This window comes from Anabrus simplex, chromosome 3, assembly GCF_040414725.1.
Source record: "Anabrus simplex isolate iqAnaSimp1 chromosome 3, ASM4041472v1, whole genome shotgun sequence".
NCBI classification, from domain to species: Eukaryota; Metazoa; Arthropoda; class Insecta; order Orthoptera; family Tettigoniidae; genus Anabrus; species Anabrus simplex.
In genome coordinates, this window is record NC_090267.1 from 10,370,192 (window position 1) to 10,396,752 (window position 26,561).

The 26,561-nt window shown below is 40.4% G+C and overlaps 1 protein-coding gene across 6 annotated transcripts in view; it reads left to right on the forward strand.

The window, feature by feature from the left end:
* The window catches only part of LOC136865923 (gastrula zinc finger protein XlCGF57.1-like), a 75,408-nt gene that overhangs the window by 27,551 nt on the left and 21,296 nt on the right, over positions 1-26,561 (forward strand). For all 6 annotated transcript variants that reach the window (XM_068226928.1, XM_068226926.1, XM_068226929.1 and 3 more), the window contains one exon: positions 8,801-8,883. In XM_068226928.1, coding sequence (XP_068083029.1) covers positions 8,801-8,883 — 83 coding nt within the window. The remainder of the gene's footprint in view (positions 1-8,800; positions 8,884-26,561) is intronic.

The window sequence follows — 26,561 nt, forward strand, 5'->3', positions numbered from 1 at the left end:
GGTTGAATATATATATATTTATAAATTCAAACCTGATAAATAAGATTATTGGTAAAATGAAATCAAAAACTACTACAAATTTAATTCCAGGTAAGCCAAAAAGAATAAACACTGCCACCTTCACCTTCACTAACCCCACCATATACAGCATTACCAACCCATTTAAGAAGCATAACATCAGACTCAAATGCCCCCAGTGTGAATTTTCTTATATCGGACAAACTGGCCGCAGTTTTAGAACTAGATACTTGGAACATAAGTCCATAAGATAAAATATCTCCTCCAATAAATTTACAGTTTACCGCCTATAATCTCAGCCACCCTACCGCAACAATGACTTTTTTCAACTAATCATAAGGATATTGGAACATTATACTTCATCTTTGGTGCCTGAGCAGGAATGGCAAACTCCTAATCACGAAGTTGATGTAGTGGCAATGAGTGTACCAAAAGGTTGTGGCAACCCAATAAATCCTACTTTATTAGGTCCTTTACGAATTTGAATATAACCCAAAACCTTTCGCTCTAATAAAGTAAGAAAAGCCACGCCAATCAATACACAAATGATCAATATAATACCACTATAGTACTAATTAACGTTATAATAAAAGAATCCTTACCAAAATCCAAGTAATATACATAATTTCAACTCCCATATGCTATTATTCACGCAATAGCTATAAGTAAAGCAACATCCCCAATCCGATTAGATAAAGCTGTTAACAAACCCGCATTATAAGACTTAACATTTTGATAATAAATTACTAAACAATAAGAAACAAGTCCTAATCCATCTCAACCCTATAAAATTCTAATTAAATTTGGTCTAATAATCAATAACCCTCTAGGCTTAAATAGAAATTCAGATAAAATTCCATTTCATCCTTATTTCACCTTCAGGGACATTTTTGGTTTTATCATTATAGTAGCCATCCTACTATTATTAACTCTTCTTGAACCTTATATATTAGGAGACCCTGATAATTTTACTCCTGCCAACCCTCTAGTTACACCCGTTCATATTCAACCCGATTAAATTCACCTGTTATTGAATAATATACCAATCGTAAAGAATAACATACAGTTAAACCCGTAGAGAAAAAATATAAAAAAAACTAAATATATTAATATAAGATAATCTAACAATTTCTAAAATTAAATCCTTGGAGTAAAACCCAGCTAAAAAAGGTATACCACAAAGCGCAAGATTAGAAATATTAAAACAAACAGCCGTCAATGGTATTTGACTACAAATATTTCCTATAAAACGAATATCTTGAGAATCCTTCATATTATGAATTAGTGAACCAGCACATATAAACAGAAGAGCCTTAAATAATGCATTACACCCTTATTTATCTTAATTGAAACCAAAGTAGAGGTATATTACTGTTAATAATATTATTGAAATTTATTTCCAATTAAAGAAATGTGTTGATCAAATTAAAGCTGCTAACTTTTTATTTTAATGGTTTAATTCCATTAACATTTCTCCATTTATATAGTTTAAAATAAAACAATACATTTTCATTGTATAAATAATATACCATCATATTTATAAATACCAAAAGCGCATGTGGAAGCTCCAGTATCCGGATCTATAATTTTGGCAGGTGTGTTGTTAAAATTAGTGGGATATGGATTATTACGTGTTTATTCAATAATGGTTTCTTTGGGATTAAAGTATAATTATGTTTGAGTTGCTATTAGTTTAGTTGGGGGTGTGTTAGTTAGTTTAGTACCACTAAACTGAACAAATCCCTAAGTTACTCACTAATTTTAATATAAATTATTACAATTTCACAAAAATCTTCAATTATAAACCTTTAAATACCCCTCCGGTCATCATAACAGATTCCACCTTACCCCCTCCCCATAATACAACTCCGCCGCCAGCTTCCAGCACTCTCATTGTTGCGCCTATCCTTCCCGTCCCAACTTACTCTCTGCCTAAGCAAGCTCACAGATACAACACACGCAGCAACGGGCATGCGTTTAACAGACCCCCTTGAACGGCTAATGTCTCCGGTCAACGCTTATCCAACATAAGAGGTAAGTGATCTTAGACTCCCATTTTGAACACCCTATTTTTAAGGCCCGAGTACATCTTTTTCCTTTTTCCATTTTTCAGATTTCAGTCACGCACTTGGCATCTTATTTTTTTCTGTTTCGATCTTGGACTCCCTGTAAAAATGAAGCGCTTCAGGCGTGATCAATTCCGGTTTGAAGTGTTACTACTCCATGTCTGCTACAATATGTGATTTCTCTTGCCCGTCTCACGTATTCTATACAAGAGTGTGATATAATTATTTCTTCATTCAAAAGAATATAATCATCATTTTTTGTCATGATGAACATTCTTATTAACTGACTGGCAGCTATGAGTTTGATTATTACACTGTCAGCTCTGTGTTGTACCTAATGTTTTTCACCTCTGGCAACACGATTGTGTGTTTTTTTCTAACTTAGCCATGATGAACACTTATATATTTTCACTTTAGTTTTATGTTTGAACATTCTGATTGTCTGACTGGTAGCAATGATACCCTAATGATTTTAATTATTTCACTATCGGCTCTGTATTGTACTTTCTGTTTTTATGCTCTGTTACAACATGATTGTGTTTTTTTCTCTTAGCCATGTTGTAATTTTTTATGTTTCTTTTCACACTAGTTTTTAGCCTATTTGATTTTCCTAAATGTAAATGTTGTTTCTTAGGGTACCATATATTTTAATGACACTAGGTTAGGGGCCCTGACCTAACTTTAGGCTAAGATTTATTTTCGGCTGATGATCCTGACGACAGTTAAGCGAAACATGTCCCAGCTTGCAATGCCTGTTGTAATGTTTATTTCCTAAATATGAGGAAAGTTAAATATTGGAAAGGTGGTGTTAACTATTATTCTTATTTCAAAGTTCATTATCGCCTTGCAGCGCCAACTTCCAGCTGACGTGTTGGCATTCTATGTGACGTCATCTTCACTGCTATCTCTCTTCAGTCGCATCAGCCATGCACTGCAAGCAAGAGCATACGAGGTTCCGTCTTAGTGAAACTTTTGAAAATAATTTTGTTCCCGACTATAGAGTCTAAACAGTGTAGATCTATTCCCAGATGATCTCTGATATTCCCAGTTGGTGTATATGTAGCAGAAGCCAGTCCTTCCAAATAAAGCCGTACTGTAGAAGGCATGCCAAACCATCAGCTGATAACTAGCATATGTTACAAGTTGTACTTCCGTATGTAATACATAGTAACTGGTAACATTCTTTTGATAACTGCGGCTGTTGAAACACAGACCCTTATTTTTGAGTATATGTCATCCTTGTTCTATACATTTGTCACATCAGGATTTGCGTAAACATTTGTCCATGAGATAAGTCAGACCACATTGTTTAGGTTAGGTGTATTATCGCCCTGATAGTGCCAAACATTCAACGGAAAAAATAAAAATAAATAACAGGAAAATATACTGCATTTATGGATATTTACAGGTGTGGCGGTAATGAGTTTTATTATCATAATGTTTAATTTGTACGTTCATTGTCTCTTTTTTTATTAACACATACCGGTACCCTAGTACGTTTCATTTGGTGTCTCCAAAAGTCGTTTAAAGTACGTCTGGACATAAAATTATTATTTTCGTTAGGTATGTTGGCGAGTAAAACAATCGTTTTAATTGGATAGCTTTTGTCATGTTTTAAACTTACTTCTCTCCAAATATATACCTATAATGGCCCAAGTTATGAGATATTAAACGACCACTTTTTTAATGATCTCGCCTGCTGTATAAATAGCAATAACCGCGAATATTTCTCAACTAAAGTAAACTCGTTTCCTCATCCTGAGGTTATGCTGCCCTTTTTACACGCCCAATGGAGGGAAGTTGCAGGGACCGCTTTTACCACATATCAGCCTTCCTGCCATTCGTAAATCTCTGGTAGTACGGTACTGGGAATCCTAAGTCAGGCTCCCGAAAACAGCAACTAATTGTGCTAGCCATTATGCTGGCAGACATTATTAACTACAAAACACAGGCATATAGCATGACTGATGCATGCTTGCAATGTGCGGGTTGGACACGAAGCTATTTGTGCGACGTCATCAGAGCTGCAGTAGACCTACACTACAGAGGCGGACATTTCCTAACTGCAAAACACAGATGTACCGTATGGATTCGACGTGTTTTTCATTGCACAAGTCGTACGGACGAAACTATTCACAAATTTGTGCAATGTCATCAGAGCTGCAATAAGACTTGTACCCGCTTCGAAGTGGAATTATCATCCTTCTCTGACGAATTACGTTGCGGGTTCATATGGGCGAGATTTATTTTTTAAATTTTCTTCATTTCAAAAAGCCAGGGGGTGTCCAATACGCGAGGAGGTCTAATACACAAGTAAATACGGTAATCTCATTTAAATTTTTAGCCAGACTCCACATTAAATTATACCATCACGTCTTGCCATACCAGAGTTTACCAACCATACTTCACTACCTCCCTTTTCATCTCACTTTTTCAATCACTCTTTTTATTATTTAATCATTCTTGGCCACTACCACTCCAATCTCTCTTAAATTTCAGGCCATACTCACATTAAATAACTAAGCCACTTTTGGCAGAATCACACTTAGCCATCACCACCACTCTGTTCATCAATCTCATACCACCAACTCATTAAAATACTGAATCTCATTTAAACTGTAAACCAGACTCCACTACCGACCATACTCTACTCACCTTCCCACTTAAATATACTCAACTATCAAACTCCTCATTAAATTCACTATTCGTTTCAAATACCATTAACGTACACACTTTACCATCTACCGAATTTAACTTCTTAACATCTTCCATTCTGAATATTAACAAACCGACCCACCTTTCATCATGACCACTCCCTTATTAGCTTAATCACACTCCACATATAACGGCATCCCTCTTCATCTGAACTCACCATTCAAATATACTTAACTTTAATCACACTAAACCTTCCAATCTCTAATTATATATTAACACAATTGCCTAGCTTACTTACTCATACTGACTTTTTATTTCTTGTTATTATGCCTCAACACTTTTAGCTTTCTTACCCCACAGTTCCTTTAAACTCAAGCTTCTCCCTTTAATTATAGTTCCTCTTACTTCCGCTTCTTCCTTCAAACCCTTATTTTCATTATGCATATGTTCACTCACCATTTCTTGTGTATTTCCCTCCTCCGGCTCTTCCTGTATCCACATTTCCTTTCCCGCACTGGCCTCCAGCCTCATTTCTTTTCCCGCTTCCTTGATTCCTCCTAAAACCGCTTCTGTGATCTCACTGTTACTCGGTGTTCTCCTATTTCTGTTATGCACATCCTCTCCGGTTGTACTCATTTCTTCCTGACCGGGCGAGTTGGCCGTGCGCGTAGAGGCGCGCGGCTGTGAGCTTGCATCTGGGAGATAGTAGGTTCGAATCCCACTATCGGCAGCCCTGAAAATGGTTTTCCGTGGTTTCCCATTTTCACACCAGGCAAATGCTGGGGCTGTACCTTAATTAAGGCCACAGCCGCTACCTTCCAACTCCTAGGCCTTTCCTATCCCATTGTCGCCATAAGACCTATCAGTGTCAGTGCGACGTAAACCCCTAGCATTTCTTCCTGCTTAAGATTCTCTTCCAGTCACTGATCTCTATACATGGATGGCTGGTAGCTTGGGTAGCAGTAAGCCGAATAGAAAATGACTGGCGTAGTAAGATGGCAGCGAGCGCACGGTGCAGTAGACCACGAGGAGCGCGCTTGCTTTGTTTATGCTTAGTTCAGGGACGCCAGGCCTCTTGATTGTAGTTCCACGAGTGTTTTGTGCTGTGTTATTGCAAAGGAAATAGTGGTGTACTTTACGAATTTAGGTTCGTTGCCTTGTAGTATGCCTGTAAATTACAAGATTCAATTTCAATGTGTATGTGTTTATGTGAAATCTGAATGAAGAGTACGGGTTATTAACATGCCGCAGTATTCAGGTTATGGATGTACAAACAGAACCGATCAGCAGAAGGAGAAATCATTCCATCGGTGCGTTTTATCTTCTTCCTCTTTATCTGTTTACGCTCCGGGGTCGGTTTTTCCTCGAACTCCGCGAGGGATCCCACCTCTACCGCCTCAAGGGCAGTGTCCTGGGGCCTCACATTCTGGGACGGGGGATACAACCGGGGAGGATGACCAGTATCTCGGCCAGGTGGCCTCACCTGCTATGCTGAACAGGGGCCTTGCGGGGGAATGGGAACATTGGAAGGGATAGACAAGGAAGAGGTAAGAAAGCTGGCGTGGCCTTAAGTTAGGTACCATCCCGATATTTGCATGGAAAAGTGCGAAACCACGGAAAACCCCTTCCAGGATGGCTGAGGTGGGAATCGAACCCATCTCTACTCAGTTGACCTCCTGAGGCCGAGTAGACCCCATTCCAGTCCTCGTACCACTTTTCAAATTTCGTGGCAGAGCCGGGAATCGAACCCGGGCCTCCGGGGGTGGCAGCTAATCACACTAACCACTACACCACGGATGGTGACTTTTACACTGTACATAATAATCTTCCTAGGGTAGTGTTTTGAGTTTTAGGTTTATTGTGTCTCATTTCGCATATTCTGCGAGCAAAATGGCAATTAATTTTTGTAGGTTTCCTTTCTCGAGACCCGAACTTCTAAGATCATGGATTAGGAGTATCAGGCGGGAGAATTGGGAGCCTTCTAAAACAGCTGTTCTCTGGTCGGATCACTCTGAGGAAGACTGTTTTTGATAGAACTGGACAAACTGTACGCCTTAGAAGTGATGCACAGCCAACTGTTTTCAATTTTCCTGAACATTTACTGCAAGTAAGGATTTACTCATATTTTTATTTATTTGTCATCATTAATCTGACGCTTTAGCTGAAATAATTGACGTGATCTTATAACAATCTTAGAGAATGAAATATGGAGGAGTTCTAGGCCTTATTACATCAGTAATAATTATGGGTTTCAGACACTGGAGTAGTGGGAGAAGGGAAAGTGTGGTGGGTGTTTTAGGCTATCCCATTATAATGTTTGTGGTATTTGGGGCTCTTTTAAGGGGTGTTACATTTTTATGATGATGACCATCAATGTTGCTTTGCTAGCTGAATTTAATTAAAGAGGTCTATAATAGTTATTTAGGGTAACAATTTATGAGCTGGAACGAAGTCATAAAACCATAACCTTAATTTACTCTATTCAATGTCATAGGCTTGCAAGTGGCGAGAGTGTTTTGATCACATTTCCCCACCCTTTCATTGTTACATCCCTAGTTTCACGTGATTTTCAGGCAGTAGTAATTTTTTCGGCCGTTATTATACACTCATTTTTATTGCTATTCCAGAGATTTTCTGACCTCGGAATGACATGTCAGTGATCCCAATGTCCTTATGCTTTGAGTGAACATGTCTCTATATTTTTAATTATTCCAATGCGCCATTCATTGCGATTTAAAATTGACTATATTATCATTGCTTCCCCATAAGGAGAGCTCTAGGGTGGGTACGCCAACATGGCGAACCGCGCGCTCAACTTGGCGTACTTTCTCCTGCAGCGGAGAGCTGCCATCAGCGATCCATGTATAGAGATCAGTGCTTCCAGTGCTTGAAGTTTTGTCACTGTCCAACTTTGAGTCCATTTCTCATTGGTCACCACCAGTTTCTGGCCCCTAATATGCGCCCTCAACCCTTGCAGTCTTGCTCTCACTGGATGTTTCTTTAAAATCTTGGAATTCTTAATCCCCTCTCTTCCTATAACCCTCATAATCGAAATCTTTTCACTCTGCAGGTTGCCAGCGTTTCTTGTCACTATGTCCACCATCAGTGTGAATAGCAGTGTCACTTTTATAGGTCTGCTCTACTCTCTCAGCATCATCTATATTGAACTGAATGAAATTAATTTTCATTTTATTTTGAATGACATCTACCACTTTATAATTAATGTCCACTTTAGTTTCTGCCTTTTATTCCTGCACACCGTAAATAAATATGGATTTCCTCCTACGTTCTTAGCTCTTGGCTTCTATTTCTTCAGATTCAACACCTCCTCTTCCATATTTTTTTAATTTTCTCCCTTAGTGACACAATTTCTCCCTCACTGTTTTCCATTTTTGCCTTACATTCTTTCATGTTTTCCTGAATCTACTGCCTTGTCTTTTCATGCTCCTTAACTTGCTCCTTATCATCTTTGTTAACAGTTCAAACGGGCAGAGCTCCTCCATTACCTCCTTTATGACCTTCCTTATGACTTCTATGTCCTCCCAGCTCATGTTGCCATTGCTCTGCAGGCCTGGATTTACTTCCATTCCCCCAATAACCAGCAGCGCAGTGACTACCGCTGCCACCAACAGTGTCTCACCCTTCAGTCCAATTACCACTTTACCTTCCTTCCTTTTGTTTGTTCCCTTCTTCATTCTTCCCTGCAATCTTCCGATAGCGACCTGATATTGCTCTGTACCGATCATCTTCCTCATCACACGCTACTTGACCCATCCACTCCCCTTTTACTCCACTCTACTCAGCCACACACTCAACATGGCACGTATGTTCCCGTTGCTTGCTTAGGCTATACTGAATATGTCTCTTAATGTTGCTGTCTCTCTTTGTAATTATTAATTGCTGCTTCCTTTCCATTACTTATATTTTGACATTGGAACATACATTAATTATAGTTATATCATGCAATTAAGAATTCATTTTGCAAGCTCTTTCTTGTTTATTTACATATTTTCATTTTGTTGCTTAGTCTAGATTTCCTAATTTACTTCCCTTATTTATAGAATGCTACAGATATTAAGGAGGAAATAACTATAGAAGAACATACAACGGATCAACTGGAGCCACATATCAAAGAAGAAGACAGGTAAGTACGGTCTAGTTATACATCCCTCACACTAGCTCCCTCTGTTGACCTGTAGTAAAGTGTCAGCCTCTTTATCACAAGATCTTGGATTTAAACCCAGCATAAATTGTAGGATTTTCAGAAAGTGGATAAAAAGTCCAATAGATACTTCTTGTATTACGATGATGTTGTTGTTTGAGTCATCAGTCCATAGACTAGTTTGATGCAGCCCTCCATGCCACCCTATGCTGTGCTAACCTTTTCATTTCTACGTAACTATTGCATCCTACATCTGCTCTAATCTGCTTGTCATATTCATACCTTGGTCTACCCCTACCATTCTTACCACGTACACTTCCTTCAAAAACCAACTGAACACGTCCTGGGTGTCTTAAGATGTGTCCTATCATTCTATCTCTTCTTCTTGTCTAATTTAGCCAAATCGATCTCCTCTCACCAATTCGATTCGGTATCTCTTCATTCGTGATTCGATCTATCCATTTCACCTTCAGCATTCTTCTGTAACACCACATTTCAAAAGCTTCTATTCTCTTCCTTTCTGAGCTAGTTATCGTCCATGTTTCACTTCCATACAATGCCACGCTCCACACGAAAGTCTTCAAAAACATCTTTCTAATTCCAATATCAATGTTTAAAGTCAGCAAATTTCTTTTCTTAAGAAAGCTCTTCCGTGCTTGTAATAATCTGCATTTTATGTCCTCCTTACTTCTGCCATCGTTAGTTATTTTACTACCTAAGTAACAATATTCATCTACTTCCTTTAAGACTTCATTTCCTAATTTAATATATCCCGCATCACCTGTCTTCGTTCGACTGCACTCCATTACTTTTGTTTTGGACTTATTCATTTTCATCTTGTACTCTTTACCCAAGACTTCATCCATACCATTCAGCAACTTCTCGAGATCTTCTGCAGTCTAAGATAAAATAACAATATCATCGGCAAATTTCAAGGTTTTGATTTCCACTCCTTGGACTGTCCTTCTCCAAATTTCTCTTTGATTTCCTTTACTGCCTGTTCTATGTAAACACTAAAAAGGAGAGGGGACAAACTGCAGCCTTGCCTCACTCCTTTCTGGCTTGCTGCTTCTTTTTCAAAGCCCTTGATTCTTATAACTGCAGACTGATTTTTATACTGATTGTAGATAATTCTTCGTTCTCGGTATCTGATCCCTATCATCTTCAGAACCATAAATAGCTTGGTCCAATCAACATTATCGAATGCCTTTTCTAGATCTATGAATGCCATGTACGTGGGCTTGTCCTTCTTGATTCGATCCTCTAAGATCAGACGTAAAGTCAGGATTGCTTCACGTGTTCCTACATTTCTTCTGAAACCAAATTATCTTCTCCTAACTCAGCTTCAACTTGTTTTTCCATTCTTCTGTAAATAATACGTGTTAAAATTTTGCAGGCATGAGATACTAAACTAATGGTGCGGTAGTTTTCACACCTGTCAGCACCGGCTTTCTTGGGAATAGGTATAACAACATTCTTCCGAAAATCGGATGAGACTTCTCCTGTCTCATACATTTTGCACACTAAATGAAATAACCTTGCCATGCCGGTTTCTCCAAAGGCAGTCAGTAATTCAGAGGGAATGTCATCAATTCCAGGTGCCTTGTTCCTATTGAGGTCACTCACAGCTCTGTCAAACTATGACCTCAATATTGGGTCTCCCATTTCATCAGCATCAACAGCCTCTTCATGTGGTGTGGTATGTAAGGAATATCAGGTGACACATTTTATGTTTGTCAACAAAATTCATTAAGACTCAGTCATAGGTGCCCAAGAGAGATTCATCTGACATCTATTGTCAACCACAGTATTATGTGCAGTGGACTTTGGTCGTTGTTTATGAATTAACCAGTAATGCCATCACTTTCCTTATATCATTTCATGTTAGGTCATATAGTGCTCGAATTTTGAAGTTATATTTTAATGTTTTCTGTCCCAACTGGAACGCAAAATGTGTTTTTTTTTAATATGTGCATCAATCATGTGTGAGATTTAAGGAATTTTTTCAAAAATCCTTCATCTGATTGAATCCAAATTCTTACACGACGAATATAAGGAACATCTGTTATCTATATATAATATATAAAGCAGAATGTCTGTCTGTCCTAGTCTGATCCTTATACAAATCCATACTGTTCCACCAATCTGAACCAAATTTTATATACATAGCTTTTTAGGATCCTGACGATGACCTTATATACAAGAAATTTTCACAGCCCTCTCCATTCTCGAGATTTGGGCCCTTTGGCACATAACTCTTATAAAGCCAGGCGATCGAGCTGTAGGCCATGTGAGCTGCTGCTAAAAATGCCGGTGGCGATCTGTCGGCCATGTGTTTTATTCGCATGTATATTCAATCCCTGCTGCACAATGGCAACAGAAGTAATAGTGCCAGAAAGAATGCAGCTTTCTCTCTCTGGAAATATTGATAACATGCAATATCAGTGAAGTTTTATAAAATCCCTCTATCAACGCATTGCAAGTTACGCACATGGTAGCCCTGCACACTACTGATTTGTGTCACTTGTTATCTGGTGTGTTTATATGTTTATTTATGTATCTCCAGTAGTGTAAAGATGAATAAGTATTTGAAAGATGATTAAAATATGCAATGTTTTAATATGAAGTCATTCATTAAAAAATAATTTGTCGACTGACAAGTATTCGAAGTAAAGAAGATGTTATTGTATATTTAATCTGCGTGTGCATTATTTTGTAAAAATTTGTAATATTCAAAGAATACTATTACAATTGCATAAAACATTAGTTTTTCTTATTCAAAATTGGCTGAGTATTCTCACAAAATGATAAAAATACCCCGTAGATGTAAAAATTAGGCCACATTTTGAAGTTTAATAAATGATATATATTTTGTGGACTTCTAAATGAAGAAAACGAAACTCTATTGCAATTACAGGCCTACTCACATGTTCTTTATTCACCTGTATGCTATGGAAAAAAAAGAACAGGGATTTACCTCCAAAAATGTAAGTAGGAGAGTATTTTTCCTTAGTGTTCGCATTTTCATTTGTCTTTGCACAACCACTACATAACAGCATAGCATTAAACGGGTAAACATAGGCTAATATAGGCAAAATATCATATTTATTGTATAAGGGCTAGACAAACCTCATTTTATATCTCTCAACACGAAGAATGAAAATCGGTATGTTGCTACAGGTCCTAAGATCTTGTTTCAAGTGTGTAAAACCAGCCGTTATGAATGTATTGTCACCACACTACTCCTGCTGTAGGAATCATATGAAGAAATGACCGGCTGTATACATGGCAATGTCAGCTCACAGATTCTACAGTAGAATGCAGTTTTTTTTTAAGGTACACATATGACTTGCTATCTGGAAAATAATACTTTTTTAGGTTAAGACACCTGTAGCACCTCTGTGGGAGGGGTGGAAAGGGAGTGAAGTATAAAAATAATAGAAAACCACCAATATTAATGTAGAATCCATAGCTTTCTGGGGCTGCTGAGATGAATTGTGTCACATCAGATGTTGTTTCCTAAGTCGAAATTCAGCCCCATCAGAACAGTGGTGAGAGCGGGAGGAAAAGAAAGTCCAATATAACACAGATTACGAATGTACTCTATGTGATCAAAAGTATCCGGACACCTGGCTGAACATGACATACAAGTTCGTGGCGCCCTCCATCGGTAATGCTGGAATTCAGTATGGTGTTGGCGCACACTTAGCCTTGATGACAGCTTCCACTCTCGCAGGCATACGTTCAATCAGGTGCTGGAAGGTTGCTTGGGGAATGGCAGCGCATTCTTCACGGAGCATTACACTGAGGAGAGGTAGCGATGTCGGTTGGTGAGGCCTGGCGCAAAGTCGGCGTTCCAAAACATCTCAAAGGTGGTCTATAGGATTCAGGTCGGGACTCTGTGTAGGCCAGTCCATGACAGGGATGTTATTGTCGTGTAACCACTCCGCCACAGGCCGTGCATTATGAACAGATGCTCGATCGTGTTGAAAGATGCAATCGCCATCCTTGAAGTGCTCGTCAACAGTGGGAAGCAAGACGGGGCTTAAAACGTCAATGTAGGCCTGTGCTGTGATAATGGCACACAAAACAACAAGGGGTGCAAACCACTTCCATGAAAAGCACAACCACACTACACCATAACACCACCGCCTGCGAATTTTACTGTTGGCACTACACACGCTGGCAGGTGACGTTCACCGGGCATTCGCCATACCCACACCCTGCCATCGGATTGTGTACCGTGGTTCGTAACTTCACACAACCTTTTTCCACTGTTCAGTCATCCTATGTTTATGCTACTTACACCAAGCGAGGCATCGTTTGGTATTGACATGCGTGATGTATGACTTATGGGCAGCCAGTCGACCATGAAATCCAAGTTTTCTCACCTCCTGCTCAACTGTCATAGTACTTGAAGTGGATCCGGATGCAGTTTGGAATTCCTGAGTGATGGTCTGGATAGATGCCTGCCTATTACCCTTGACGGCCCTCTTCAAATGTTGGCAGTCTCTGTCGGTCAACAGACGAGGTCAGCCTCTACGCTTTCGTGCTGTACATGTCCCTTCATGTTTCCACTTCACTATCACATCAGAAACAGTGGACCTAGGAATGTTTAGGAGTGTGGAAATCTCACGTTCAGATTTCTGACACAAGTGACACCCAATCACCTGGCCACGTTCGAAGTCTGTGAGTTCCGCGGAGCCCTCGATTCTGCTCTCTCACAATGTCTAATGACTACTAAGGTCACTGATATGAAGTACCTGGCAGTAGGTGGCAGCACAATGCACCTAAGGTGAAAAATGTATGGTTTTAGGGGTTTCCGGATACTTTTGGTCACATAGTGTATGTGTATATCAATCAAATCAACCCAGTCCACATTGATCTGAAATTAGGGCAGTCACCCAGGTGGCAGATTCCCTATTTCTTTTCCTAGTATTTTCTTAAATGATTACAAAGAATTTGGAGATATCTTGAACCAGCGCAAACTTTGCAACATTTTTGTAGCATTACTCTTTTGTCGGAAATCACACAGAACAAATCAAGCTGCTCTGGTAAGACTTGGGAGATAGGAGCCGAGCTGCTTGACTAAGTGGTATGTTGTGAGCTCTCAGTGGATCGGTGGCGTGGAATAACATTAGTAGATGAATAAGTTTGTGTGAGGTTCTTAAATGTAGGCAATTTAAAATATGAAGATAAAATTGGAATTCAAGAGAACGAATTGGGACAAATATTCATATATAGGTAGGGGAGTTAGTAAATTATTCCAATCCCAAACTCCAGTTCTTTGTAATCATTCTAGAATCAAGTAATCCTAGTGAGGGTCCTATACACTGGAACCATAGTCAAGTTGGTGTCTCTCCTTTACATCCTTAATACAACCCCTCAATACCATCATAATCATGTGCAGAAATCTGTACCCTTTATTTACAATCCCATTTATGTGATTATGCCAATGAGATCTTTCCTTATATTGAAACCCAAGTACTTACAGTGATCCCCATAAGGAACATTCACCCCATCAACCCAGTAATTAAACCCATTAATGCAAAACCCAACCTGACTTTTAACCCCGTTGATCATCATACCTTTGCCTACCGTCCAACTCACAATGTTTTCATGGTCTTTTTGCGTTTGCTCGCAATCCTGTAACTTATTTATCACTCTGTACAGAATGACACATTTGCAAAAACGTTATCCCTGATTTCAGTTTTGTGCTCATATCATTTGGATGTATATATGAAAATATAAAGGTCCAGTAATACGCTTTGCTGAATTCCCCTCTTAATGATTACAGGATCGGGTAAAACTTCACCTACTCTAATTCTCTGTGTTCTATTGTCTAGAAGTATAACCAACCATTCATTCACTGTTTTGTGTAGTCCAATAGCCCACATTTTTACCAGTAGTCTCCCATGGTCTACCCTATCAAATGCCTTAGGTAGATCAATCGTGATACAGTCCATTTGGCATCCTGGATCAAAGATTTCTGCTATATCTTGCTGGAATCCCTTCAAGTTGAGCTTCAATGGAATAACATTTCCTAAACGTAGAGCTTTACTTCCACTGAAGAAAGGCTTTCTTCCAGCCATTTGATCTGTGCTGTTTTGTTTTATGGACTTGAAAATTGCTCTAAAACTTGAAATATTTGGTCATGTGTAGACTTTATCAAGATTGTCTTGAAAACTTTTTTTCTCATATTAAAGCAATTCGGCGATCTTTTGACAATCTTCTAGTTGTAGAACTCAAGAATCGTTTGCATCTTATGGTCATGAGCAGAAATGTGGCAGTTATGTCCCTGAACAGGTCCTCTTCCGTAGCAATAGTAGATAATGCGAGCAATTACCTCACATCTCATATTTCTACGGGTTTATATCCTAGTATGGCAGATGCACTATCGACGATTGAAGGGGAAATGGAGTAGAGATCTTGCTCTTGAAGATTTGCCTTTGACTCCTATTTTGAAAAGCGGACAAGTAATTCTCGAGAAAATGGAACGTTTTAGAAAGTGCTTCCTTTGCCAGTCCTGGGCCTCTCTGCTCGATTGAATCACAAAGTTGCCTAAAGACGCGCTGTTTAATGAGAAGTTGACATTCAGTCACTTCACCTTCATGGTAATCTCACGCCTGTGCCCTTAAATACACCATGATAAATTGTATGATTTAACCTTTTAAGTGCTGAGTTACCAGTTGACTGTTTGGTACCTCAGTGCTGAGTTTTTTCATTCGTATGTAAATTTTTTTTGTAGAAGCCTGAATTTTTTACTTATCGGTGGGGTGATTAGCTTAAAATGTTTTAAATGTAGCTTGTTTATGAATCTAAATGCAAATGGAAAATCCTACACTTATGTTCAATTTATTTTGAGAGAAAACAAAATTACACTTATCTGCCCCTGTGGGCATCATCTTTATACAAAGTAAAGAGCCCACAATAATATTATTTCCTAAAATCTGTAGGCAACTAATACGTGTAACTTCTTAGAAGTATATAAGTTGATATTTAAAAATTCTTTCCAAACCTGGAATGTGCTGATAGTTAAATATTTTCTACTGGTTGTTTGTGATGCCGATTTTTCAACTATCTGCACCAACCCCACTGGCCCAAAAGTTTCTAAAAGTAAATGATTTTCGGCTTGTCATCAAACGCCACTTGGCCCTCAGAGCCTGTCACAGTTACCTGAAACTCTGGTGAAGAAAAGTAATCCATCCGCCACGAAATTAGCGATAAAATAGCTTTTGTACACTCACCGTGTTTTTCTTCTTTCGTTTAGAAGGAGGTTCTGTTTCTCTCTCACATACAATATTTTCGGCACTCCATTATCACTCTCACTTTCAAAATAGCTTTACAATTCCTTAAAATGATTACCTACATCATCACTTTCCGCTGTGGTTAATAACTGAAAGATTCTGTGATCCGAAATAACATCACTGCAAGAGCACATAAACTGTTGTTCCGCCATGTTTGTTTACATCGTAGATGAACTCCACAGATGTCTACAGAAAGCTCTGTAAGTTACTTCCCGAAGCTATAATCTCTGATCAGTTAGGTCTACATAATGCCCAACAGATGGCAGAACATATCAGAGATCAAATTCGCACTCGAAAGTGAACTGGGAAACTGAAAAAAATTAAAATTCTCGTGCACCGTCTATAGACGGGCGTAGCACTGGTGGACCGGACGCGTCAGCCCGTCTATAGGCGGGCGTAGCACTCATCGGCTTAACACTTTCCATATTCCAAGGCCCACTCTGCTTGCTTGGAAGTTTTAGTCCACAGATCAATCCCATGGTCATCCTGCCTGCAGTTCCAGTGGTCTTTTCCAATTTATCTGTTACCGTGTTTTAGCGGTAGTTATGCGTAAAAGAAGGTGCGGGTGTGAATGGGTTTCAAGCTACGAAAGTATAGTGCATGTAAAATAAATTTAAAATTTAACAAGGTTATATTTCCTTTTCAAAAACAAAGCAATAACAGACATGGCAGGTACAATGTAGCAAAACAAGGGGAGTTACAATATTTACAGGTTTTGGGCTTCACGCCCTGACTTCAGCGATCAGCTCAGTTTTACCACAAACACAAGTTTTAACAGAGGGGCAGAAAACCCCATTCATCCCTAGGAGCCCCTGGCTCCGAATTACACAGAAAAGCCTCCACGAGGCATATGACACTCCATTTCAAAAGAGCGATCCGCTCTCAAAATTTAAGCCTCTCAAAGGCCACACCAAACTCTACCTTCAAGCTGTCCTCTAAGGACGTATTCACAGGGGTAAAATACCCAACCTACTGAGGTCTATTGAATGAAAAAGAAGGTTGATTACATGACCTCTAAAATAACAATTTGAGAGGAGGCTAACCGCTCTCCTGATACACTTTGTTTAAGACCTACTTGGCACTAGGCCGTTAATACAAGGGCTAATCCCATACTACGGAGGTGACTTCAGAAAATAACAATTTACATTACATCACGGAAGAATTGGTTTGAGAAAATAAGTCCACCTCAAAACAATATGAGTGGGAACTCGAGAGGGTTAGCACTCTCTATCCCAATATGTGGTTTAGAAGATAGGATAGGTACCAGTAGTCTTTACATTTTAAAGGAAGGTTACATGGTGGAAGGCCTAGAACCCGCCCCGAAGATTAAACTGCTGAGCAAGCAAAGAAAGAAGTTATTACTTGGCCATTACCTTGTTGTAGACGCCGCCGAAGAAAGAGGCGCTTCCCGCCTCCTGCTATGTACTTAATACACTGAAAGATGGAACAGAAGTGGCCCGGAGACCCCAAAATCAGCAGTTTATATCCTCTCACGGAAGATTCTAGGCATTAGGGGAAAGAAAACACCCTCCCACAAAATTTTATTGGCTAGGGAAAAGAAACCCCTACATAGAGGAAGAAGAAACACATTATTGGTGGAAAATTAATTAAAGAAATTCGGGATTGGCTAGATCCAAAATAAGGGGAAAAAGAGGGGTATACAACCAACTTAAACAATGACAGAAAGAAATTTAACCAAGAACAAACTCTTGAAATAAAAATTTCTCCAACAAAATAGTTCTTTGATTTCGCACTAGGTTGCACTATTGTAATTCTTCAGTAGTGTCCTCTAGAAGAGAAAGTTCACACTTCTTACTTCAAGCGAGACAAAAACACATCAAAAGTGACACAGTTCAAAAACTCAAAATTTTCCACGTGGTGACATCTTCTGAGAAAGTAGAGAATTAATAGAATAGATAAAGTTCAACCTTCCTCCAGAAGAGGAGTTTCAACTGGCGCAACTTTTAAATAAACGGTGTAGAGGTGTACCGCCCGGTACAGACCTCCCCCCCCAAAAGTTCCCCCAGGGGTGACACATGAAATCAGTTTGAAACAAAGTCCAAGTAATGATGTTGATACGAAGATAGATAGCAGAAGCATTTACAAGATTTCTTAATTCAGTTTCAAAATATTGTTGTTGCAGGTGAATGAAAGTCTTTATGTTTGTAGAATTTGAATTTCTGAAGATAAACTTTTAATACTTGAAAGTGATGAAAAATTTGGCAATGTCCACCAATTATTGTTGTTGAATTCCCAAGTGTAGTTATTGCTTATGGTGACTGTCCATGTAGTTGATGTAGATTGAGTCGGATGGCCAGACCGGCCGTTGCAGCTTGCGTCCAACGGAGGCCGCTCGGACCCCTCAAGTACCCTGAGATACCGCTCGCCCGCACTATGAGGGGAGCAGAGGAGTTGAAGTACGCCGCGCCCGCGGTGAACAGATACAGGCTGCGGGCATGTAGCAGGTCGTGCGCCGCACATCAGCCTTGGCCGGGAGGAGAGTTCCGGCTCGCCGTGCACATGTCGTCCTCGCTTGAGAGGAGGGGGCCCATCCCCCTCCCCAGTCGCTGCACGGCGCTGCGCGGCTGCGGGGGCGCTGAAACATTAAAGCTAGGCGGCAGAATTGTGTTGGACTATCATCTTCTTTGAGGGTACAGGCTTGTGGAGAGGTTGAGGGGCCAGCGGCGTGTAGATATCCATGGCATTTACTATTATGAAGCCACAGTGTAAGGTGGAGCAGGAGACGGGAGCGTGGTAACGGCCGTGGCAAGAACAGGATGGCAGTTTAACGGGTCGGGGCAGGTTTTACATAAGGCTTACATCTAAAACCAAAATATTACAGAAGGGGCAGAATGCCTTAAAAGTGAGACTCAAAAAAAAATATAACCTTCATATCCTTTCAAAATAATATGAAGCAAGTTAACACAGAAATTACACCGGTTTCACCTGGGACAGGTGAACTCTAAATATCCTCTCGGTGGCTGGATTACTTAGCAATAAGGTAACCGGCGTAAGAAAATCGAGAATGATACAAGGCCCATGAAATCTGGGGGCAAGCTTGCCCGCGGGAACAAAATTTTTGACCATAACCTGGTCGCCTACCTTCAAAGGGGTGGGTCTCCGTCCACGATCATACCTTTCCCTAACCTTTTCATGAGACACTTTAAGATTGGCTTTAGCCTTCTTCCAAAGATCTTTAATGTTGTCCGGATCTATTGTCTCGGGCAGAATGTCATTCAGAGACCAGAGGTTAGAGAGCGGCGTGTTGGGAACGAACTTAAACATCACAGAAGCTGGAGTAAATTTGTGTGATGCATGAACCGCCGAATTCAAAGCAAAAGCTAACCAATGCAGGGACGTGTCCCACCTAGAATGATCTTCATGATGATAGGCAATAAGTGCTGACCTGAGATTACGGTTAACCCGTTCAGCCAGAGATGGTTGAGGGTAATAAGCGGAAGTAGTTACATGAGAGATGGACAAGTCAAAACAGAATTTACGAAGTAAATTTGATGTGAACGCCTTAGCATTGTCAGATACAATATATTGGCACGGACCAAAAGAAGCAAAAATAGAATTTAGGCAAGTAATGGTGGACTGAGCGGTAGCCAGCTTAGTCGGAAATAACCAAGAAAATCTAGTAAAGCCATCTACGCACACAAAGATGAACTTGTTAGCATTACCCTTTGACTGGGGGAAGGGTCCTACATAATCGATATACAGGCGTTCCATGGGGCGCGACGCTTGATGCGAAGACAACAGGCCTACCTTGGTGGACATGGTGGGTTTACTAAGCAAACAAGATTTACAAGCTTTTACAAGTTCACGGATTTCACCGTCCATACCTTTCCAAATGAACATTTCACGAATTTTTTCACGGGTTTTAAAGATTCCAAGATGCCCTCCTAATGGGGTCTCATGATAATACTTGAAGATCATAGGCACAAGAACAGCTGGAACGACAACTTTCATCATCTTGTCATGCCTCGAAGGGCAACATAAAACACCATTCCTCAGAACATAAGGGACAACATGTTCCCCAGAAGAAAGGGTTTCCATTATCGGAGCCAGCGTCGGATCTTCACGTTGGTACTTCTCAATATCTCTAAAGAGCATGGGAGCATCTGTTAGGATGGCATTAACCTCAGATAGTATGGACTCGGAAGGTGATGAACTGGCGACAGGTTCATGGGTCTCGACGTCGTTAGAAAACATACGGCTGAGTCCATCAGCAACAACATTTTCAGTACCTCTGATATGTCGTACATCGAATTGGAAGGCAGAAATACGGATGGCCCAACGGGCTATACGACCAGTACGACGCGGCCTACCTAAGACCCAGCTTAAGGCTTGATTATCTGTCTCCAAGTCGAATTTGACGTGTTCCAGATAGAGACGGAACTCTTCTAAGGCGAATAAGACTGCCAAACCTTCAAGCTCATATATGGAGTACTTTGCTTCTTGAGCTGACAATGTCCTAGACGCATAGGCGATGGGGCGCCTCCCTAGTTCAGTCTCTTGAAGAAGGACTGCAGCTACCGCCGACGACGACGCGTCGGTTTGGACGATGAATTTCTTCGAGAAATCCGGCATAGCAAGTACAGGGGCATTACAGAGAGCTAATTTAAGGTCTTCGAAAGCGGCTTGTTGAGAAGGTCCCCACTCGAATTTGATGCCTTTCCTACGAAGAAGGTTTAAGGGCGCCGCTCTATTAGCGAAGTTAGGAATGAACTTCCTGAAGAAATTCACCATGCCAATGAACCTGGCGATACCTTTAATGTCCTTGGGAGGTTTAAAATCACGGATGGCCTGTGTTCTAGAATGATCGACTGCTACACCATCAGGTGACACAATATGCCCTAGGAATGACATAGAGGGCTTAGCAAAGGCAACCTTGGACAACTTAACAGTTAACCCAGCCTTACGAAGGCGATTGAGAACTTCTCGCAGATGATCTAGATGTTCTTCAAAGGTTTCGGAAAATACGACGACATCATCTAAGTAGTGATATAAGTACTCGAATTTGATGTCGGAGAAGACCCTATCTAGCAGCCTAGTGAGTACAGCTGCTCCCGTAGGGAGCCCGAAAGGCACGCGGTTGTATTCGTATAAATTCCAGTCCGTGGCAAACGCTGTAAGATGTTTAGACTCTTCGGCTAGGGGAATTTGATTATAGGCCTGATTTAAGTCCAAGATGGTGAAGAACTTGGCCTTACGAAACCATGAAAAACAAGAATGAAGGTCGGGAAGGGGCACAGATTGCAACACCACCTTCCGATTGAGAGCCCTGTAATCAATGACAGGCCTGAAGCCTCCTTGGGGTTTCGGGACTAGAAAAATAGGCGAAGAATACGCTGACTTAGAGGGCCTAATAATACCATCCTTCAACATCTGATCGATGATTTCTTTCAGAGCCTTCATTTTAGGTGGAGATAGCCTATACGGTGGAAAACGGACAGGAATCGAATCCGTGACCTCAATTTTGTATTCAATAAGGTCAGTAACACCAAGAGTATCAGAGAACACCTCGGGAAACGACTGACACAGTTTCCGAATACTATCAGCCTGCTCCTCAGGTAGATGTCTAAGGTCTAACAACATCTCATCCTGGGTAGGCGAAATAGATGAACATGATACAGAATTACACTTTAACAAGGGAATTCTACAATTGGACGCAAATTTGAATGTGCACGACCTACTCTGGAGATCGAGCACAAGACCAGTGTGAGAAATGAAGTCCGCTCCCAATATGATGGGGCAAGACAAGTGCTTAGCCACCAACAGTTTGATTTTCCATGTAAATTTAAAAATACGAATTTTGACCAGTACGGAACCTAGAATTTCTAATGGCGATGAATTAGCCGAAACATATTGAATAAGAGCTGAGACATGATCAGGTAGTTTACAAACAGATTTCAATTTAGAATACCATTCAGCCGAAATAATCGAACAAACACTGCCTGAATCTAAGAGAGCTGTTATAGGCTCGTTATTTAACTCAATCTTAAGAAAAGGAACAGGTGCGGGGGTATCCGCCGCAATCCTAAGACATTCTTTAGGGCATTCAAAAGATGAATTTGAAGGCTGACTGTTCTCTGCATTTACAACCTGTTTACTAGGGGCTGAGTCTCGGGAAGATGGATTAGTCGACTCAGCCGATGCCACTAGTCACTTTTTATTATTGGCATAGGTGGAATTTGCACCAGAAGTTGAGCAGGAGGGGGTGCTATTTGAGTTTGGGCAATTTTTGGCGATATGTGAGAAGGCCCCACACTTAAAACAGCCTTGTGATGAACCAGCTCCATTATTTGCCCTACTAGACTTGATCAGAGGACACTTATTGCGAAGATGGTCAGGCGACCCGCAAGCATAACATTTACGGGGCGTGACTGGTCGGCGAGGTGGAGGCCGAGTGTTACTAAAGGAAGGCGGGGGTTCTTTCGCTACACGCAAAGAATCAGCATATCTAACTCCTTCCGCTGAGACGGCCAACGCTTCAAGTTCAGAGAAAGTTTGCGGGCACGCCGCAAAACACAAGTATGATCTATAAGATGGTGAAATGCCTTCCACAATAGCTTGTACAATTTGATCCTCAGGGAAGTGAAGAGCAAACACCCTAGTATAAAACTTAATATCTTGGATGAAGTCAGCCAAGTTTTCGTCCAACCTCTGTACTCGATAATAGTATTTCTGAATAAGAGATGACCTCGCGCGGGCAGGAATAAAATTTGCAAGCAGATGTGCATGGAAATCTTCGATAGATGACTGTTCAGCTATGGCTCTTACTATTTTATCTGAGAGAACCCCAATAGCATAAGGATAGATAATTTGCAAAATTTGACATGGGGAAAGAGAAAACACAAGGGCATGATCCTGAAATTCCACTAGAAATCTTAAAAATGAAATTACGTCACTGGTGGTATTAACGGAAAACTTGGATATACCTCTGAGCAACATTGCCAATGGATGAGGCAAGCTGCTAAACCCGGGCGACATAGTAGGTAAAGGTTTCAATGGCAAGGAAGTTAATTCAGCACGTACATTGTTCAACGATGTGCGGCGTTCAGACTCGTTGTCCAATGGGGCAGAGATAGTTTGAGCAGCAACGGTTATCCTATTGCCTTCTCCCTTAGCAGGTTCTTCCTCACTACTTACATTCACAACGGTGGGCTGATCAGATTTGGGAGGAACTTCCCCAGTTAACAATTGAGTGACTTTACTAGACAATTCAGAGATAGTTTCAAGGAGCGTATTAGCTTGCTTCCTCTGAACGTCATTCACCTTCAGAGACAACAGATCATTAACTCTATTTGAAAAGTGATATAGCCTGCCTTGCACACGCTTAATTTGATTAGGAGACGGATCGTTTTCATCAAAAAAGCTGACTACAGATGCTAGCCCAGTAATATTCTCGACGATCGTGGAAAGAGAGTCATCAATTTCTTTCTCTCCCAAATTGGGGATGGAAATGGGCAAATCAAGGGACTCTCTAAGCTTGTTGGTGTCGATTGCAACCGTGCCTCCAGATTGAACGTTTCTGATAGTTAACTCGTATATCAACTCCTCTTTGCGCAAGTAGTTAAGGAGGAGAACATCGCGAGGGCCGGGCATGATGACAGAACAATTTTGAAAAACTCAAAAAATTCCAGCAACTGAGAAAATTGTTAGAGTTCGGATTAAAGCAATGTTTAGCCGTCAAAAGGGGCTAAATTGAGACCCATTCAACCACGCTCTGCTACCACTTGTTACCGTGTTTTAGCGGTAGTTATGCGTAAAAGAAGGTGCGGGTGTGAATGGGTTTCAAGCTACGAAAGTATAGTGCATGTAAAATAAATTTAAAATTTAACAAGGTTATATTTCCTTTTCAAAAACAAAGCAATAACAGACATGGCAGGTACAATGTAGCAAAACAAGGGGAGTTACAATATTTACAGGTTTTGGGCTTCACGCCCTGACTTCAGCGATCAGCTCAGTTTTACCACAAACACAAGTTTTAACAGAGGGGCAGAAAACCCCATTCATCCCTAGGAGCCCCTGGCTCCGAATTACACAGAAAAGCCTCCACGAGGCATATGACACTCCATTTCAAAAGAGCGATCCGCTCTCAAAATTTAAGCCTCTCAAAGGCCACACCAAACTCTACCTTCAAGCTGTCCTCTAAGGACGTATTCACAGGGGTAAAATACCCAACCTACTGAGGTCTATTGAATGAAAAAGAAGGTTGATTACATGACCTCTAAAATAACAATTTGAGAGGAGGCTAACCGCTCTCCTGATACACTTTGTTTAAGACCTACTTGGCACTAGGCCGTTAATACAAGGGCTAATCCCATACTACGGAGGTGACTTCAGAAAATAACAATTTACATTACATCACGGAAGAATTGGTTTGAGAAAATAAGTCCACCTCAAAACAATATGAGTGGGAACTCGAGAGGGTTAGCACTCTCTATCCCAATATGTGGTTTAGAAGATAGGATAGGTACCAGTAGTCTTTACATTTTAAAGGAAGGTTACATGGTGGAAGGCCTAGAACCCGCCCCGAAGATTAAACTGCTGAGCAAGCAAAGAAAGAAGTTATTACTTGGCCATTACCTTGTTGTAGACGCCGCCGAAGAAAGAGGCGCTTCCCGCCTCCTGCTATGTACTTAATACACTGAAAGATGGAACAGAAGTGGCCCGGAGACCCCAAAATCAGCAGTTTATATCCTCTCACGGAAGATTCTAGGCATTAGAGGAAAGAAAACACCCTCCCACAAAATTTTATTGGCTAGGGAAAAGAAACCCCTACATAGAGGAAGAAGAAACACATTATTGGTGGAAAATTAATTAAAGAAATTCGGGATTGGCTAGATCCAAAATAAGGGGAAAAAGAGGGGTGTACAGCCAACTTAAACAATGACAGAAAGAAATTTAACCAAGAACAAACTCTTGAAATAAAAATTTCTCCAACAAAATAGTTCTTTGATTTCGCACTAGGTTGCACTATTGTAATTCTTCAGTAGTGTCCTCTAGAAGAGAAAGTTCACACTTCTTACTTCAAGCGAGACAAAAACACATCAAAAGTGACACAGTTCAAAAACTCAAAATTTTCCACGTGGTGACATCTTCTGAGAAAGTAGAGAATTAATAGAATAGATAAAGTTCAACCTTCCTCCAGAAGAGGAGTTTCAACTGGCGCAACTTTTAAATAAACGGTGTAGAGGTGTACCGCCCGGTACATTTTCAAAGAGACCAAAAGTGATGACAATTTTGTGGGACGTCTTCTGTGAGGAATACTCCACCTTACATCCACACACTTTAAGGACATACTTAAGAATGAGAACATTCATTCGTATTTGCCATTTGAATCAGGCATACCAGACTAAGAGAGCAGTCCTGCTTTTTGAAAAGAAGGCTTCTCAGTGGCAAGTTTTGTCTAAGCCACTCTCATGCTGATCAAAACATGTAAGGTGTATATTAATATTTTTTCTTTCATGTAGGCCTACTTTATTTACTGCATTTGACGTGATATTGTAGCAATAATAATTGGGTCATCATACATCCATATCCAATCATTATGGTGAGGGCAAATCCTTTAGTGTATGTCTCCATGCTCCATTCTCCACTTCTTTTTACATATTTAAAATGTATCCTAGTTTTTGTGAAGTTACAGCAGAAAGGTGTCCGTTTTGTTTAATATATGAATATCCTTCCTTCTTCTGTTGAAAATTGTGTCAATAGATTACATCAACGTCATCAAAGATTTAAACTTGAATTATGCGCATGTACTGAATGCTGCAGTCTCTTGCACGCTAGCTGTTCTCTACTGCTAGTGAATGGTGCAACCTACTACTCTTCTATATGCCTTGATGGCATAGACCAATGTCTTATTATAATTTTTATTCGTTTGCTTTATTCAAGTATAATTTCACTCTTCCGTAACCTTGGTAGTGTTAATAAATTGAATTAATTTAAAGGATATTTGGATTAGTTTGTGAGGTAATTATTTGGTGCACTAGCAAACCCTTTTTTTACCCTCCTTCTTAGTTTGTTGCAGGGATGGGAATCAGCGCAATTTTCACATTGGGGAAGAAAGTTCACTTTAAGATAAGTGTTCTGTGTAATTGTCCTTGTCCTTCCTCTCCAGCCCACTCTTGCCACTTAGCGTTCTGGGAGCCTTCTCTTGTTGTAGTGTGATGCGGGCTTAGAATGCTTTAGCATGTTGATCATGGTTAACATTTTTTTGGCTATGCCAGACTCCTGGAGAAGAAATAGTCGATGGGAAGTTTGTAAGAGGTTGTTGAAGTACCAGAGATAAGAAAGCATCAGTAATGAGGGAGCACACGTTTTCGGCCTCGTTCATTCTTACAG